The 16,602-nt window shown below is 66.5% G+C and overlaps 3 protein-coding genes across 3 annotated transcripts in view; all 3 read right to left on the bottom strand.

Annotated features, from left to right (window-relative positions):
* Positions 1–1,765, bottom strand: part of GNG7 (G protein subunit gamma 7) — a 54,228-nt gene extending 52,463 nt beyond the window's left edge. Inside the window, exon 1 of the mRNA XM_082297665.1 lies at positions 1,654–1,765. The gene's annotated coding sequence lies outside the window, so the exon portion shown is untranslated. The remainder of the gene's footprint in view (positions 1–1,653) is intronic.
* A 5,013-nt stretch (positions 1,766–6,778) lies between these two features.
* Positions 6,779–7,375, bottom strand: DIRAS1 (DIRAS family GTPase 1; the record flags this gene model as incomplete). Its single annotated transcript, XM_082297787.1, has 1 exon — positions 6,779–7,375. One exon carries the CDS (start codon positions 7,373–7,375, stop codon positions 6,779–6,781), a length of 597 nt encoding a protein of 198 aa, XP_082153913.1.
* A 3,966-nt stretch (positions 7,376–11,341) lies between these two features.
* On the bottom strand, positions 11,342–16,175 carry SLC39A3 (solute carrier family 39 member 3). Its single transcript, XM_082298123.1, has 4 exons — positions 16,144–16,175; positions 15,322–15,470; positions 14,392–14,699; positions 11,342–13,997 (listed from the first exon to the last, which is right to left on the bottom strand). Exons 3-4 carry the CDS (start codon positions 14,596–14,598, stop codon positions 13,263–13,265), a joined length of 942 nt encoding a protein of 313 aa, XP_082154249.1. The 5' UTR covers positions 14,599–14,699; positions 15,322–15,470; positions 16,144–16,175; the 3' UTR covers positions 11,342–13,262.
* Between the last annotated feature and the right edge of the window lie 427 nt (positions 16,176–16,602).

Here is a 16,602-nt window from a genome sequence, read left to right as displayed (position 1 = left end):
AGCTCCGAGAAGCAGCAGCACCTGAAGAAAACCAAGCAACCCCCTAAAAGGCCTCGAGTTTACTTGGATTAAATACCGAGTTGCTGAGTCCTGTGGTCTGTCGCACGCCAGGTTTTCTCCTGGTAGGAATCACCACCGTTGGGTGTCCAGAGCAGCATCACAAGAAGCTCACAAAGCTGGAAGGTGCCAGTTTTCCCAAAAAAAAAAAACCCTTAAATACCACAATAACTTCCTACAAGCAGCAGCAGAGGTGTCTCAGAGCAGACACGGCTCCAGCCCAGCCCGTTTGGCTTTGGTTTAAGGCCACACCTGATGGCCACGGCCCAGGACGGAAGGCAAATCCCACATCAGATACCCACAGCTCCAATTCCTGCTTCCCTCCACTTCCCCAACTCCTAAAGGACGCCCAGCTTCCCATTCCACACCTCTAATTGGAAGTGAGGAGCAGGAGACAGCTTTCTCTCTCTCTCTCTTTGTCTGCGGCACCCACTTACCTCCTCTACACCTCAATAACACAAAATCCCGATACTGCAGCCACCCCTCCTTTATGTAACCCACACCATTCCCTGATGCCTCCCAAATCCTGCCTGGATCAGGCGGGATCCCCCACCACTGTCCTTTGCCAGCCACCGGCTCCTCTCTACTCCAACCCACCCTCAACTCGCACGCAGGAAACAAACAAGTAAATTATGTGCTGTTGGACCTTCTGCCGAGCTCCCAACCTCCTTTTTCACCTCAAAACAGGGGCTGGACTGCTCACCATGAAGTCCCCCAACTTCCCAAGCAGCTGGCACTGAACCATGCCCCTCATCAATTCCAACTGTCCCTTGTCACCTCATCCACCCAAAAGATGTCCCTCACCATCCCACCCCACCCTCAGCGCCAGCCACCCCCCTCTGCCCCCCACTTCCAGCCCCATCCACTCAATTCCTTCATCCGAAGCCCTGGGGACGCCCCAAAAATCCACCACAGCCCCTCTCTGTGCCCCCCCCCAAACATCCTCACATCAGCTCCTTGCCCTGAGCCTCGTGCCACAATCACCCCCCAGTGCTGCACCCCCCATGGGGACCCTCTGAGCTGCCCATCCCAACCCTCCACCCTGTGCCAGCCTCCAGCACCCCCAGGACCCCCCTTTCTCCCCCCAGAACCCCCAAACCCCCACTCCAGCCTCCCCCCAGACCTGCCCAAGGGTTCCCTTTCCCCCAGCACCCCAACACGTCCCACCCCCCGCTCCTGCTCAGCTCCCCCCTCGCCCCCCAGGTACCCCCAGCCCCCCCTCCCCCTGCCCAAGCCCCCCCCGCACCCCCAGCCCTCCCTGAGCCCCCCCGACCCCAGCCCCCTTTCAGCCCTGCCCGGGGCCCCCCGCGCCCCCACCTCCTTCCCAGACCCCCCTGCCCCTCACCCCCATCCCTCCCGCCCTCCTCGGGCCCCCCGCCTCTCTCCCCTTGCCCAGACCCCCCCTCACTCCCCTCCGGAGCCCCCTCGAGCCTCCCCAGGCGCCCCCGGCCCAGCCCCGCCGCTCCCCCGAGGGAGAGAGGGGCCCCGGGCAGGGCCGCGCCGAGGCGGGGGCTCTGCCAAGCCGCGGCCTGAACCAGCCGGGCGTCCCCCCCCGCTGTCCCCGGCCGTCCCGCCCCGTTCCCGGCGGCTCCTCACCGGTACCGGCGGGAGAGGGCGCGGCGGGCGCGGAGCGGAGCCGCCGCCTCAGACACCGCGCGGCGCAACGCACCCTGCTGCCCCGCGGGCGGTGCCGGCCCCGCCCCCCGCGCCTGATGGACAGCGCCAACAGCCAATGGGAACCCGCGGAGAAAGGCGCGCGGGGGGCGGTCCGGCCAGGGGGCGGGTCCGGGAGCGGCCGCCAAGTTCGGTTGCGGCGGCGGCGCGGAGGGAGGGCGGGAAGGGGGCGGGGCCGGCGGAGGAGCGGCGGGAGGAGCGGCCAATCAGCGCGGGGGGCGGGAAATGGGGCGTGGGTAAATAAGCGTCTCATTAATATTAATAAGGTGGGAGGGGGCACGTGGCGGCCGGGGTGCGAGGCACCGAGAGGGGACACCCCGGGACCCCCGGGGATCCCCCGGTGTGTGGCGTCCCCTGGGTCCCCCTGGTGCCCCCCAGGCCTCCCCGGGATGCCCCAGTCTGTGCCCCTCCGCAGCCCTCGGTGCAGCCGGACCGGAGCCCTGTGAACCCCCCGGCACTGCCCTGTGAGACCCCCAAAATATGGGGGTGCTGCGCTGCCCCCGTCCCCTCTTGCCCTTCCCAGCCCCGGGGGGACAAGCGGCGGGGGAGGTGCTCCCGGGACACCCCCTGTGTGTCGTGCCCGTGCCCCACAGCAGTGGGCAGGTGAGGGGTGCAGGATGTGGGGGGATGCGGGACCCCATCTCCTGGAGGGACCCCGTGTGCGAGTCCCCCCCGTGCCCACCCGGGACCCCCGAGGGCTGCGTGGCTGCTGCCCTCACGGGAAAGGCCACGGGTCCCACAGACCCCCTCTGTGACTCCGTTACAGGACTTGGAGCACCCCAACCCCCCCCCAAACCATCCCCGGGCGCAGCCCTTCCCAGCCGGGCGCTGCCGAGCCCTGCGTGCCGCGGGTCGCAGCCTCGGTCTCCCCCCACCTTGGGGAGCTGCTGCCCCCGAGAACCGAGGGGAAAATCCATGGGGATGAATCAGCCAGCAGCGGGCGGGAGTCACGCTGGCGGCGCGGGGGGAGCGGGAAATCACGCCCTGAATCGAGGCTTTGATTCCCCCCCCAGCTGCCACCGGCACCGGGAGAGCGCGGCCGGCGGGTCCCGGTGGTGCCTGGTCCCGGCGGGGCGAAGGGGGCCCGGTGTCCCCTCGGGAGTCACCGTGGGGGGACACAGCCACGTCCCCCGGGAAGGAGCCAGCGCTCCCCGGCAGCGTCCCAGCGCATCCCAGTCTGTGCTGGCCCGCGGCAGGGCCACACCAGCACGCACCAGTTGCAGCTGCGATCCCAGCGGGAATTGAGGTGGAGAAATGCCAAGCCCGGGCTGTCCCCACCTCGGGGGTGGACGTGGCCCCGCTGCCGGGCACACACGGCACAGCCCTCGCCGGCGGCTGCGCTGGAATTGGGCTGAAAACTCCATAATCCTGTTAGTGCGAAGAAGGCTGATTTTTCCCGTAATCCAGTTTGCTCCCATATGTCCCAGCCCGCCGTGCCCTAATCCGCTTTTCCGGCAGATGGGCAGCATCGGGCGTGGGGGAACCCCCCGAGGGGTGGCACACGAGTGACAATACTCCACGCAGCACCGATGCCAGTGAGAGACACGGTGCCAGGAGCTGGTTTGGGTCCCAAAAACTGAATCTGTGTGAAATTTATGGCCGCGGGATGCAGCCACGGCTCCTGATGGCGGGAGGAGCGACGGGAACGGGCTGCAGCACGGCTCATCCCACTGCTCATCCCATGGCTCATCCCGCTGATTAACGCTCCGGAGCAGCTCGTTTAAAGCCTGGACCCGGGGGAGGTTCCGGGCGCCCTGCGAGGATCCTCCCCCCGCTCCTGCGCTGATTTTCGGGGGCTCCGGATGGGGTTCTGGGGGGCTGCAGGGACCCAGCGCTTCCCAGGAACCTCCGATGAGAGCGAGAGCGTCCCGAGGGCCATCCCTGGCAGCATCCCGAGGGACACCCGGGGCTGCGGCGAGACCGGGGTGTCCCCTGGCACGGCGGGCACAGGTCCCCATCAAGTGGGGGGCAGTGGGGGGGGAACAGAGGGGGCAGAGATGAGGAGCAGGAGACCCGGGAATGGGGGGAAGCAGAGATTTTCTGCCCCCAAGGTGTTGTGGAGCCTCTGGAAGAGCTCTGAGTTTTGGTGTGATGGTGCCCAGGGAGCTGCCACCCCAAATACCTGAGCCCCCCAAAGAGTCCCGAGGAGTCCCAGCAGGTGGGGACTGGCACCAAGTGTCCCCACGCCCGCGTGTGCCTGTCCTGCTGCCCTGCTCTGGCACCCATAGAGGGCCCCGAATCCCCCCAGGCCGCAGAAGGGACAAAGGGACAGGCAGGAGTGGTTCCCATGGGCAGTGCCAGGGAGCTGTGACATCCCTGCGGAGCTGCGACCGTCCCCATGGAGCTCAGGGCATCCCCACGGATCCGTGACCATCCCACAGAGCTGTGGTTGTCCCCATGGAGCTCAGGGCATCCCCACGGATCCGTGACCATCCCACTGAGCTGTGGCTGTCCCCACGGACCTGTCTGTGGCTGTCCACACCGAGCCCTGCCATTCCCGTGGAGCTGTGACTGTTCCCCCAGATCCACAATATCCCCAGGGATCCACAACCATCCCCACTGATCTGTGCCATCCCCGTGGATCCACAACCATCCCCATGGATCCATGACCAACCCCCATGGATCCATGACCATCCCCCATGGATCCATGACCATCCCCATGGACCTTTGCCATCCCCATGGATCCACGACCATCCGCATGGATCCACAACCATCCCCACTGATGTCTGCCATCCCCATGGATCCACAATCCTCCCTATGGATCCACAACCATCCCCATGGATCCCCACGACCATCCCCACGGATCCATCACCATCCCCACTGATCCGTGCCATCCCCATGGATCCGCAACCATCCCCATGGATCCACAACCATCCCCACGGATCCATCACCATCCCCACTGATCCGTGCCATCCCCATGGATCCGCAACCATCCCCATGGATCCACGACCATCCCCATGGATCCATCACCATCCTCACTGATCTCTGCCATCCCCATGGATCCACAACCCTCCCTATGGATCCATCACCATCCCCACAGACCTGTGCCATCCCCGTGGATCCACAGCATCCCCACAGATCCATAACTATCCCCACGGATCCACACCATCCCCACGGCTCCACGACAATCCCCTGGGATCTATGACCGTATCCATGGATCCCTGCCATCCCCACAGATCCATGACCATCCCCACAGGGCCGTGCCCTCCGCCAGGCCCTCGATGCCCGCGGCAGCCCCGCCCCCCGCCCCCCTTCCCCCGCCGGCTCCCGGAGCCCACGCGGCTCCCGCGCCCGGGGAGCAGCGATGGTTTCCATGGCAACGGGCGTGATGACGCACACGCCGCGCTCCCGCCCCCTCCCCACGGGCACGGGCGGGGGGCGCCCGGCGGGGTCGGCGGCGCGCGGGAACGGGCGTCCCACGCGTGTCACACACGTCACACGCACGCGCACGCACGCGCACACACGCACCGCGCGTGCACGCGGCCCCGCACGCACGCGCGTCACACGTGTCACACACCTTTGCGCACACGCGTGTCTGCGGCCAGCCCGCAGAGCCGTGAGCGTGCCCGCGGCCCCGTGTGCACGCGCAACGCATCACGCGCACCGCACGCGCACCGGCATCGCGCTCACACCACACCCGTGCACCCCACCCCTCCTCGCCCCCCCCTCCCCGTGCCCCTCGGGACCCCCGCCCGCCGTGGCCTCCCGCCCCGGCCGGGGGCGGCTCCGGGGGACGCGGGAGCGTTTCTCGTCTCTTTATTGAAGGAAGACTATTTCTAGAATAAAGGCTACATCGTCACGTCACCTTGTCCCCTGGGCGCTCGGGTCCTCGTGTAAAAAGCCGGGGGGGGGGGGTGGTGCGGGGAGCTGGGGGGGCTCTGCCTGCCCGGGGACACCCCCTCGGGGACACCCCGGTGGCGGCGGGGGAAGGAGCGGGGCCGGAGCGAGGGGACAAACCTCGAGGGGACGAGGGGCTGGTGACAGCGCGGGGACCCCGCTCCGGCCAGGGGGGAACAAGCGGGGCTGCGCCAGAGCTGGAGGGTGTCGGGGGGGTCCCGAGGGTGTGGGGCCAGGCCACCCGGCGGGGGGGACTCTGAGGACGGGGTGGCACCGGCCGCCAGCGGGGCACCGCGGCAGCGCCCGGCACGGCGGCATCGGACGCGTCCTGCGTGGGGAGGGGGCAGCGGGGGGCGCGGGGGCCCGGCTGGCTGTGGGGCCGGGGGTCTCCCGCCGGAGCTCACCAGGATTGTGCTGGGTCAGGACCTCCCGCGGACCCGATGCTTTGTGCTTGGGCTGGCGGCTCCGGCTGCGGCCCGGGACGGGGCTGGGGGGGTCACGGGGGGGCCCGCGGCGCCAGGGTGGGGTTGGGGACTTTGGGGGTGGCTGAGGGGGGTCATGGCACCACAATGGGGCCGGGGGTCAAGGGGGCCGCGGTGCCGGGATGGGGGCTCGGGGGGGCTGCAGTGGCAGACGGGGCTGGGGGGGCCGTGGCACCAGGACGGGGCTGGGGGCTCGGGGGGGCGGGGGGGTCATGGCACCACGATGAGGCTGTGGGGCGCGGGGGTCAGGGGGGCACGGGCACCGCTCAGGGGCTGCCCCCGCCCCGGGTCTCTGCCCGCAGGAACAGAGCACTATGGCGTGGGGACGGGGGCGCGGGGGAGTGCCCGGGACGCGTGTGACTGTCCCCAGGGGTGACACCGCCACCCCTACGTGGCACCGTCCTTCCCTCGCACGAGGACCGACGGGGGCCGGGCCCGATGCCACCGGTTGTGCTGTGAGTGCGGGGAGTGTGGTGCGGGCGTCCCGGCGGCGCGTCCCCGGTCCTGCCCCGGTCCTGCCGTGCCCAGCGGGGGTGGCCGCGTGTCCCTCGGCTCGGCCCCGTCTTCACCCCCGGCCCCGGGGCGAGCGCAGGCGTCCCCGCACAGTCACAGTGATGGCACACGGAGGACGAGGGGACGGTCCCGCTGCGATGCCACTGCCACGTCCAGCCGTGGGGGGAAGGAGGGAGGGGGGGATCCGGGAGGGGGGCGCGGGCCAGTCCGGGGCTCTACATGATGCTGCACTTCCCCTTGATTTTGTCTGTCCTCTTCTGCTTGCTGGAGCGCTTCCCGTCGATGGTGAGGCTGACGTTCCTCCTCTTCTCCAGGTTCAGCAGCTCCTGGAAGAGCTCCTTGACGTTGTAGTTCATCTTGGCCGAGGTCTCCATGAAGGCGCATTTCCACTCCTTGGCCATGGCCTCCCCCTCCCTGCTCTCCACCTCGCGCTGCGTCTCGTCGCACTTGTTGCCCACCAGCATGATGGGGATGCTCTCCACGCTGCCCTTGATCTGCACGATCTGCTGGTAGATGGGCTTCAGCTCCTCCAGCGACTGCTTGCTGGTGACGGAGAAGACCAGGATGAAGGCATGGCCCTTGGAGATGGACAGGCGCTGCATGGCCGGGAACTGGTGGCTGCCGGTGGTGTCGGTGATCTGCAGGGTGCACACGCTCTTGTCGCAGCTGATCACCTGCCGGTACGTGTCCTCGATGGTGGGGATGTAGGTGTCGCGGAAGGTCCCCTTGACGAAGCGCAGCACCAGCGAGCTCTTGCCCACGCCGCCGGCGCCGAACACCACCACCCGGTAGTCGTTGCTCTGCTCCGGCATCTTGCCCTGCAGTCGCCGCCGCTGCGGGGGGACAGGGAGGCGGCGTCACCCCCCGAACCCAGCGGATGGCCCCCCTGAGATGCAGCTCCTGCCAGGAGCTGGGGTCGCTGCCCTTGGGATGCCCTTGCCAGCTGGCCCGGGGGGCAGCCGCCTTGGCTATTTTTACCAGCCACCCGCTGTGGCCATATGGCCGAGCGCGGCCACCGGCGCCACAGCTGCTACCGAGGCTGCCGGGGGCGGGGCACGCTGGGCAGGGACCCCCTGGGCCGAGCCGGGCAGCAGGAGCAGCTCTGCGGGGCAGTCGCTGGCCCAGTGAGGATGTGGTGGCACCTGGAGTGCCCACCTGGGTGCTCTGGCCAGGGACAGAGGTGGCCTTGCACACGCAGGCCATGCTGCTGGTGTCCTGTCACCCGTGTGACTCCCTGCCACCCTGCCCTGCCCTGTGCCATCCCTCTGCTCTGCTCCCACCCCAGGAATGCGTAGGGGAGTGGGGGGAAGGAGCGTGGCATGGCCGTGGGTGGTGGGCAGTGGGTCAGAGACCCCTCCCGGCCACTCTTATGCTGCCACACCTCGGTGCCCACCCACAGGGGACACTGGGACCTGGGCAGGGTCCCCAGTGCCCCCTGAGCGATGCAGAAGGGGTGTGAAATGAGGGGGCACAGAGTCACCGATGCTGAGCCCCGGGCTGGGCCCTGCTCCGGTTCCCCCAGTGCAGCACAGGGGTGGCAGCACCAGCTCTGTCCCAAAAGGGTCCCCAGAGTGTGTGGGACCCTCACGGAGCCTTGGGGACATTAAACCCACCATGGCACAGGGTCTCCAAAGGTGTCCAGTCCCAGGAGGAGTGGCAAGGAGGGGAGGGAAGGGGGCCTGGGCACTGCTTTAGGACTGTCCCCAGTCGGCTCCACTCCTGCCACCCCAATTCAGGGAAGGGGGACAGCAAAGTGCCCCAGACAGCCCCGTGCCAGTGGCTGCCCTGGGCACGGCAGCTCCTGCATCCCTGAGCATCTCCAGAGGAACCAACCCCTTCCTGCAGCATCCCCATCCCACAGCACCGGGGGGTCCAGACCCCGCAAAGCAGCCCCAAAACCCCGGCGTGTCCCCAAACACCAGTCAGGTGAGGCTGGGAGCTGGAGGAACCCCTCACCGCAGCCTTGGGCAGCCAAGAGCTCATCCCACTGTGGGCTCCTTGGATCCCACCACGCTGGAAGCGTCACCAGCACACAGGGGCTGGGGCTGGAGCGGGGGCCGGGGCTGAATTGGCGCATGGGAACGTCCAACCTTGGCTGGGGCTGGCAACGGTCCTGCCCTGTCCCACCTGTGCCATCCCACCTGTGCCACCTGCCTGTCCCACCTGCCCCATCCCCCCCGTCCCATTCCACTTGTTCCACCTGTCCGTCCCACCTGTCCATGGCACAGCTGAAGGTGCTCCCGGCCTCACAGCCCCACCATGGGGCGCTGGGGTGAGGGGCTGGGCTGGACAGATCCTCACGGACCCTGGGGGGGCTCTTTGGGGTGACCCCATGGCCTGTGCCCAGAAGTGCCCCGATCCCAACAGTCCCCGGTGCCTGAGGGTCCGGAGCACGGCCCCCCCTCAGCTTGTGGGCAGGGACCACCGGCCAGCCCGGGCCTGATCCTGCCGGGGGGCTCTGCACCCCCCGGGACCCCCCAGCACCCTTCCACTCGGGTCCCCAGCACTGGGGGTGACAAACGGCTGGTGGGGGGCCTGGGGGTCAGGATGGAGGGCAGGGACAGGGCAGAGGTGGGATGGAGGAGCAGGGGAAGGGCAGGGTGAAGATGGAGGGGCAGGGAAGGGCAGGATGCAGGGATGAAGGGGCAGGAGAAGGGGCTGGATGGAGGTCGGAGCGGCAGAGGAAGAGCAGGATGGGCGAGCATCCCGCTCGGGATGGAGATGGAGAGGCAGGGGAAGAGCAGGATCCAGATGGAGAGGCAGGAGAAGGGGCTGGATGGAGGGGCAGGATGGAGATGGAGAAGAGGGAGAAGGGGCGGGACGGGCGAGCATCCCGCTCAGGATGAAGATGGAGAAGCAGGAGAAGGGCACGGAGAGATGGCGGGGCAGGGTCGCGGGTCCCCCCGCGCCGCTCCCCGCCCTTGCCGGGAGCACCCCCGGTCCCCGCGCCGGCCGCGCTCCCCCGGCCCCCGCCGCGCCGGTCGCATTGCGGTGCCCGCCGCCTCACCGTGTCCTGCCCGGGATCCGCCCTTGGCTGCGGGCGGCGCGGCGGCCTCAGCGCATGGCCCGGCCCGGGGCGGCCCCGGCGCGGCGGCTCCGCTCCGCCCGGCGCGGCTCGGCTCGGTACGGCGGGGCTCGGCGGGGCTCGGCGGGGCTGCGGCCGGTGCGGCGGGGCCGGCTCGGCTCGGCGGGCTTGGCTCGGCTCGGCTCGGTGCGGTGCGGCCGCCGCAGAGTCGATCCCGCCCCGCCGCCGGCCCCGCCCGCCGCGCCCGCCCCGCCCGGGGCCCCGGACCCCGGCCCCGAGCGGCTCCGGGACGTGGCGGCGGCGGCGGGACGGGGATGGGGACAGACGGACAGGGATGGGGACAGACGGACAGGGATGCACACGGACAGGGACACACGGACAGGGATGGGGACAGACGGACAGGGACACACGGACAGGGACACACGGACAGGGATGGGGACAGACGGACAGGAACGGGATGGGGACACACGGAGAAGAGACACAAACAGGGTCACACGAACAGGGACACGCGGGGATGGGGACAGGGACACATGGATGGGAACACATGGAGAGAGATGGGGACACATGGGGGTGAGGATGGACAGTCAGACAGGGAGACACAGGGTGGGGACACACGGACAGGGACACACGGACACGGACACTTGGGGGTGAGGACACACAGACAGGGACCCCACATGGACACGGGCACAGGTGGGGACACGGAGCCACCTGAAGAGGAACAGCCCAGGGACTTGTGGATGGGGACAGAGCCCCACAGGTGGTGACAGGGGACACACGGACAGGACAGACAGATGCCAACATCCCAACCAGGCAGGGCATGGGTGGCAGAGGGTGCCCTGAGCCCCTGTGGCAGTTGGGGTGACCTGAGCAGTGATGCCAGGCTTTGGGGACACAGAGGCCACGGTGCCACGCCAGCGCAGGACCAGGAGCTTGTGCTCACACCACAGGGCCTTTGTCACCAGCTGGTGTCACCTGCTCATGGCAGAGCCCCAAAACCCCTGAGGGGCCCTTGAGGGGACACACCGGGGGTCCTTGTGGGGCCGTGGGACACTCAAGTGCTGGCTGAGCCCCTCCCAGTGCCTGAGTGGGACCAGGACAGCTCCAGGGTGACCGTCCCCAGCTCTGTGCCCCACCACAGGCACTGGGCACTGGAGGGGTTCCTGTCACAGCCGGGGTCTGCTCCTGCCTCCCCCCCACCCCACTCGCGAGTGGCAGCAATTAAAATCCGCAGCCTCTATTAATAGCAGCCGGCGGGCACCGGGCCACGGTGGCACCCACGCGCTGGCACCGCGTCCCAGCGAGGGCGGGGGGCACGGGGACCTCGGGCCGCCCCGTGAGGTTACAAGGCCCGGAGGGGTGGCAACCTCAGCCCCCCCCCCCCCCCCCGTGGTGCGCTCGGAGCCGGCCGGATACTCCTCGTTAGAAGGAATGAATGAGTTTTCCTTGATCATTTTCCTGCGGCTCCTCCTCGTTCCATTGAGCCGCAGCTCCCCGCCGGGCCTGACGCAACGGGGCGGCCGCTCACGCAGGGCTGAATCACGGCGCTGCCGAGCGGGGCGTGCTGGGGGGGTCCTGTCCCTCCTCCCCCGAGCTCAGCAGGGCTCTGGGGGGGGGGTCCGGCCGGAGGGGTTTGGCTGCCCAGGAGGGGCTCAGCCCACGCCGGGGCCGGGCACGTGCGGCCGCCGCGTGAGCCGGACGTGGAGCAGCCATGGTGGACACGGGGGGAAAAAAAAATAAAGCGAGTGACAGCGAGGGGAGAAGGGCAGGGAATTTATTGGGAGCAGCAGGGCCTCCTCCTCCTCCTCCTCCTCCATCCTGGAGCACGGGATGATCCTGTGGATGAACCTCTCCAGGGCGGCGGGATGAGGATGGGGGAGCTCAGCACCCCCCGGCACTTCACAGCCCCCCTTCCCCCGATCCCAAACTCCAGCAGGAGGAGGGTGTGAAACGGAGGCGACAGCCCAGCAAGGGACACTCAGCACGGTGTCACCTCTCCCTCCTCGTCCCCCGCAGCACAGAGAACCCCCCCAGGCGCGAGGTCACCCCCCAGGAGAGGTGAAAGAGCCCCGAGGCTTTATCACGCCGAGGCAAATCACGTTCTCCTCATCCTGCTGGTTTGTGTCATGCCAGGCCCAAAATAACCTTCCTCCGCCCCCCCCCCTCCACTCCAGGTTTTCAAAGGAAGATTAATTGACTCGGGGATGTTGCAGCAATTAAACTAACGAGCCCCAGGATCTGTCAGATGATGCTCAGCTGCCTCCATATGCTGCAGCTGGGCCACCGCGGAGGCTCCGAGCCTCCTTCCCGCTGCCGGCACTGCGCCATCCTTATGATTCCATCAGCGCTTCCAGGAGCCCGGCGGAAGCTGCTGCAGGAGCGAAGGCTCCGGGTAATTAAAATGCAGCCCCTGCCTGAGCCAGGCTGTGTCACACGGCTGGGGGGGGAGCACATTCCCAGCTCCAGCCTCTGATCCCGGCTCCAGCCTCTGATCCCGGCTCCAGCCTCTGATCCCGGCTCCTCGCTCCGAAGGGCAAATCCAACGGGATCAGCAGCACACGGAGCTTCCCGGGGGCCCCGCTCTGCAGCCACTGCGATCTGCTTGTGGCTCTCAGCAGCCTTTCCACCACCTCCACTCCCCTCAAGGGAGGTGATTTCATTCCTTTGGAAACCTGGAAAAGCCTTGGAGCAGCCCCTGACGGGAACTACTCAACCCCTCTGACTGCAGAGCACTGAAAACGCAAGGGTTTGCCCCAAAATATCCGTGCTGGAAATGGTTACTGCCCGTTTCCTGCAAGCTCATGGATCCCAGGCTCTGGATAATGTGAGGATCTGCTCCCTCCATCCCTGGAAGTGTCCAAGGCCAGGTTGGACACGGCTTGGAGCACCCTGGGCTAGTGGAAGGTGTCCCTGCCCATGGCAGGGGGTGCCACTGGATGGGCTTTAAGGTCCCTCCCAACCCCAACCATCCTGGGCTTCATCCTCTGATTTTCAAACCACGCTGCTGGAGGTTTTCCTTAGGGAATGCTCAGCCTATGGATCCAATGCTGAGGAGGAAGCAGGGTAGAGGGGCCCAGCCTCATTTCTTCCATGAATCCCTGGGAAAGCCGAGCTCCCCGAGCCCCAGACGGAGCACTGGAAGCTGTGCCGGAGGGAGTGGAGCCCCGGAAGGCCGGAGTCCCACAGGGATGTTATTTTTGGCAGCTCTTACAACCAGGTTTTGCTCCCAACTAAGCCAGCGAAAGCAGCTTAGTGCAGCCCAGCAATCCCTGCTCCCACCTGCTCTGCCTCCTTTCCTGTTTGTTTCTCACCTCCTCGGAGCCTCCGGAGCAGGCTCCCGGCCCGTTCCGGAGCGTGGGCGAGGGGAAGGAGGGAGAGTGGGCTGTGGGCAGTGCAGGAAGCCACTCACACTCAAAAAGCAGCGTTTACCCAGATCCTTAATGTTTGTGTCCGCTAATCCCTGCAGCCCCTCGGGCAGGGACAATCCCTCGGGATATTCCTCACTCATCTCCCTCTGAGCACACGGGAGGAGATTCTCCTCTTTCAAGTAATCGTGGAAACACCTCCCGGGCAGGGCTGCTCCAGCTGCCCGCGGCGGTGGAAGGGGCGGCTCCTCCCGGTGCCGGTGGGAGGGGAGAGGTGAGGTTTTGCTCCCTTTGCTTCCCGAGGCTCCCGGCTCACCACGGGATGAGCACCAGCCCGGCCAGCGCGGCGTAGCCCAGCACCAGGCACAGCACCTTGAGCAGCCGGTGGCTCTTGTCCTCCAGCTCCTTGGCCAGGATCTCGAAGAAGGTGATGAAGAGGAAGGTGCCGCCGGCGATGCCCTGCAGCAGCAGCGACGCGATGCTGCCGGCGGCGTTCTGGCTGCTCTCGATGCCCATCCCGATGCCAATTCCCAGCGGGATCATCAGGCACACGGCCACCGCCAGCTTGGCCGCGTCCCTCAGCGGCAGCGAGGCCTTGGCCATGCTGATGCCCAAGGCTACGGCCACCAGCGTCTCGTGCACGGCCACTCCCAGGAACAAGCTGACCACTCTGCCGCCGTCCTCCTGCAAGCCCAGGGCCAGGCCCTCGAAGATGGAGTGAGTGCACAGGGCAAACACCAGCCCCAGCAGGCGCCGGGGGCCACAGCGGGACAGTTCTGGGATGTTGAGGCTGTGGGAATGGGCTCCGTGCTCCCCGTACAGGGCGCGCCCGCGGGACGAGGCGATGAAGGGACTCTCGTACTCCGAGTCGCTGCCCACGTCCGAGCCGGCGTTGAAGGTCTCCAGGTCGATGAAGGAGGGTTTTTCCTTCTGGAAGGTCAGGAAGAGCTGGTCCACGAAGACCGTCAGGAAGAAGCCGACCATCATGATGGTCTCGGCCACCGGGTAGTCCGTGGTCACGTTGCCTTGCCTGAGGACCTCATCGAGCTGGAAGGGAGCAAGAGATGCACAGGGAAGCCATCCCCTTTATCCCTCTGAAGGGAGGCATTCCCACATGGACACTGAGTCCATGATGCTGCCACACCCTCGGATACCGGCCTTGGCAGGGGACAGGGAACCTCTCTGCCTTGCTGTTCCAAACACGGCGAGTTCGGATCCTCCCACCCCACAGCCTCCTCTGTACCCCAAAAACCTCCCCTTGTTCCACAGAGAGCAACAGGAGCTGGGCACAGCTCCCCCTCATGAGGCACCGGCCACAGCAGAGATGTTCCAGGGAGCTCCAGAGGCCACTCCAGCAGGACACACCCCATTCCCACAAGGAATGAGGGCTGGGATCCTGCAGGCTCAGGCATCCCTCACACAGGAATTAATCAGCACTCACCTTCCCTCTCACGGCGGGCAGGAGGGCGTTGAAGCAGGTGGCCAGGAAGACGCCTCCTCCGAAGGAATTCCAGAGGGCCAGGACTTTCCGGGAACGCTGAGCCTTCTCGTAGTCGGCCTCGATGACCCTGACGGGGAGCAGGGCCCCGGCCAGCACCAGGACACAGATTCCCAGCAGACACAGCACCTTGGCCACCACAATCCTCATCCTGCCGAGGATTCCAGGCCCTGGAGGGGCCCCTCTGGATGTGCTCAGAGCCGGGACATCAGTGGGTGACAGCCTGGACAGGCCTCAGGGAAAGGAGCTCCCTGGAGATGGGAAGAACACCGAGATTTTTCCAGGGAAAAGCTGAACTGTATTCAAAAGGGATTTTAAAGCCCTGGGATTGTTGTGGTCACTGCAAACCACCCTTCCCTGAAGGTCGTTGGACACTTCCAGGGATGAGGCAGCCACTGGGAAATCCTTGCCAGGGCCTCCTCAAGGTCACAGGGAGGAATTCCTTCCCAGTATCCCACCTATCCCTGCCCTCTGGCACTGGGAAGCCATTCCCCCTCATCCTGTCACCCCAGGCCCTGTGACAAATCCCTCTCCAAGGGACAAAGAAAGGAATTCAGAACCCATCAGGTGACACTGACTCACTCCAGGTCTGGACACGCCCAAAATCTTCGACCAGGCACCTGTGCCAGGACAGAGGGAAAGGATAAAATCCTTTTCCATTCCTCACACCTCTGGAACACCTTTGGCTCCCCCCCAGAAACCCTTTAACCACACTTTTTTCCCTTTCTTTCCCGTTTTTAACCCAAACCAGCCCCCACCAAAGCCTCAGCCTCCCGAGTTCAGGTGGGACAGCCACATCCAGCATCCCTGAGCGGGGCTGGGAGCAGCTCGGAGGGAAAGGAAGCGCCAGGAATTCCTGGTGGTTCTCCTCACCTGCTCCTCCTGCAGCAGCACCGACACCTGGGCTGTGTCCCCAGCCTGCAAACTGCTGGAACAAAGGATTAACTCCGGTCCTGCTCGGCTTAGTGGCTCATAATGAAGCATCCAAGCGATGAAAAATATTATATAAACCAGGCAGGGCTCTGTGTGAGGAAAAACAAAGGAGTTCCTGATCCGTGAGCTCCTAGATCCCCGTTTTTCTGTTAAAAAGCGGCACTTCCAAGCCCTGAAACCGCTTGAGATGGTCCCAGCCACTTTTAAAAGGGGGTGACGAGGAGGGGGCTCCTCCCAGGCCACCAGCACCCCTGAGCACCCCAAAAAGGAGCAGAGATGAGGGGAAGGGTTTCAGAGTTGCTGGGAGCGGGGTGAGCAGCTCAAGTGCGGAGTGTTCAGCTGGGGAGACCCTCACAGGGGGTCGGGGTCCACCCTGAGCCCTTCAAGGTGGGGAGGGGGCCCAGCTCCAGCCCCTCACAAACAGAGGGGGTCGGGGTCCACCCTGAGCCCTCCAAGGTGGGGAGGGGGCTCAGCTCCAGCCCCTCACAAACAGAGGGGCCTCACAGGAGGTTGGGGTCCGCCCCGAGCCCCTCACAGCGAGAGGCGCCCCAGCCCCAACCCCTCAAGATGAGCTTGGGGTCCCTCACACAGGGAGGGGGCCCAGCCCCGCTCTCCTGCCCCTGTCCCCCCGCACCCCCGGCTCCCCCAGCCCCGCTGTGACCCCCGGGCCACCTCCTCGGCCCCGCCATCCCCTCACGACCCCCGGCCCCCCCCTCGCCCCCCGTTACCCCGGTAACCGCCCCCCCCCCGCCGTCCACTCACGGCCGGCCCCGCTCGCTCCCGGCCAGGCCGCCCCACACGCGCCCGCCCACGGCGCCCTCCTATTGGCTGAGGCGGGAGCGCCTATTTCTGATTGGCTGCGGCAGCTGTCAATCAATCCGCTCACGCCCAGTATGGGGGAAGCGGCGATTGAGGTCCGCGGGAAACGCGTCCCGCAGCGCTGCGTTCCGGGGCAGCGCCGGCCGCGCTGCGCTGTCCGGTGCTGACCGGGATCACCGGGAACCGGGAGCACCGGGAATGGGAAAAACGGCCCTGGAACAGCGACCCCCGCACCGACAGCCCCTGCTCCTGCCGCTTCGCGGCTCCTTGTGGTTCAACTGCACAAATGGCAGCTGCAGGAGGCTCCAGGGAGAGATGAGGCGAACCTGAAAACTCCACAAAATCCCATAAAATTCCACAAAATTCCATAAAATTCCCCTTTTTTTTTTGTGCTGTCAGTTC

Source organism: Coloeus monedula (genome assembly GCF_965178545.1).
Source record: "Coloeus monedula genome assembly, chromosome: 27".
NCBI lineage: Eukaryota > Metazoa > Chordata > Aves > Passeriformes > Corvidae > Coloeus > Coloeus monedula.
Note: the sequence above shows the minus strand (reverse complement) of the source record. Positions and strands in the feature narration are given on the sequence as shown.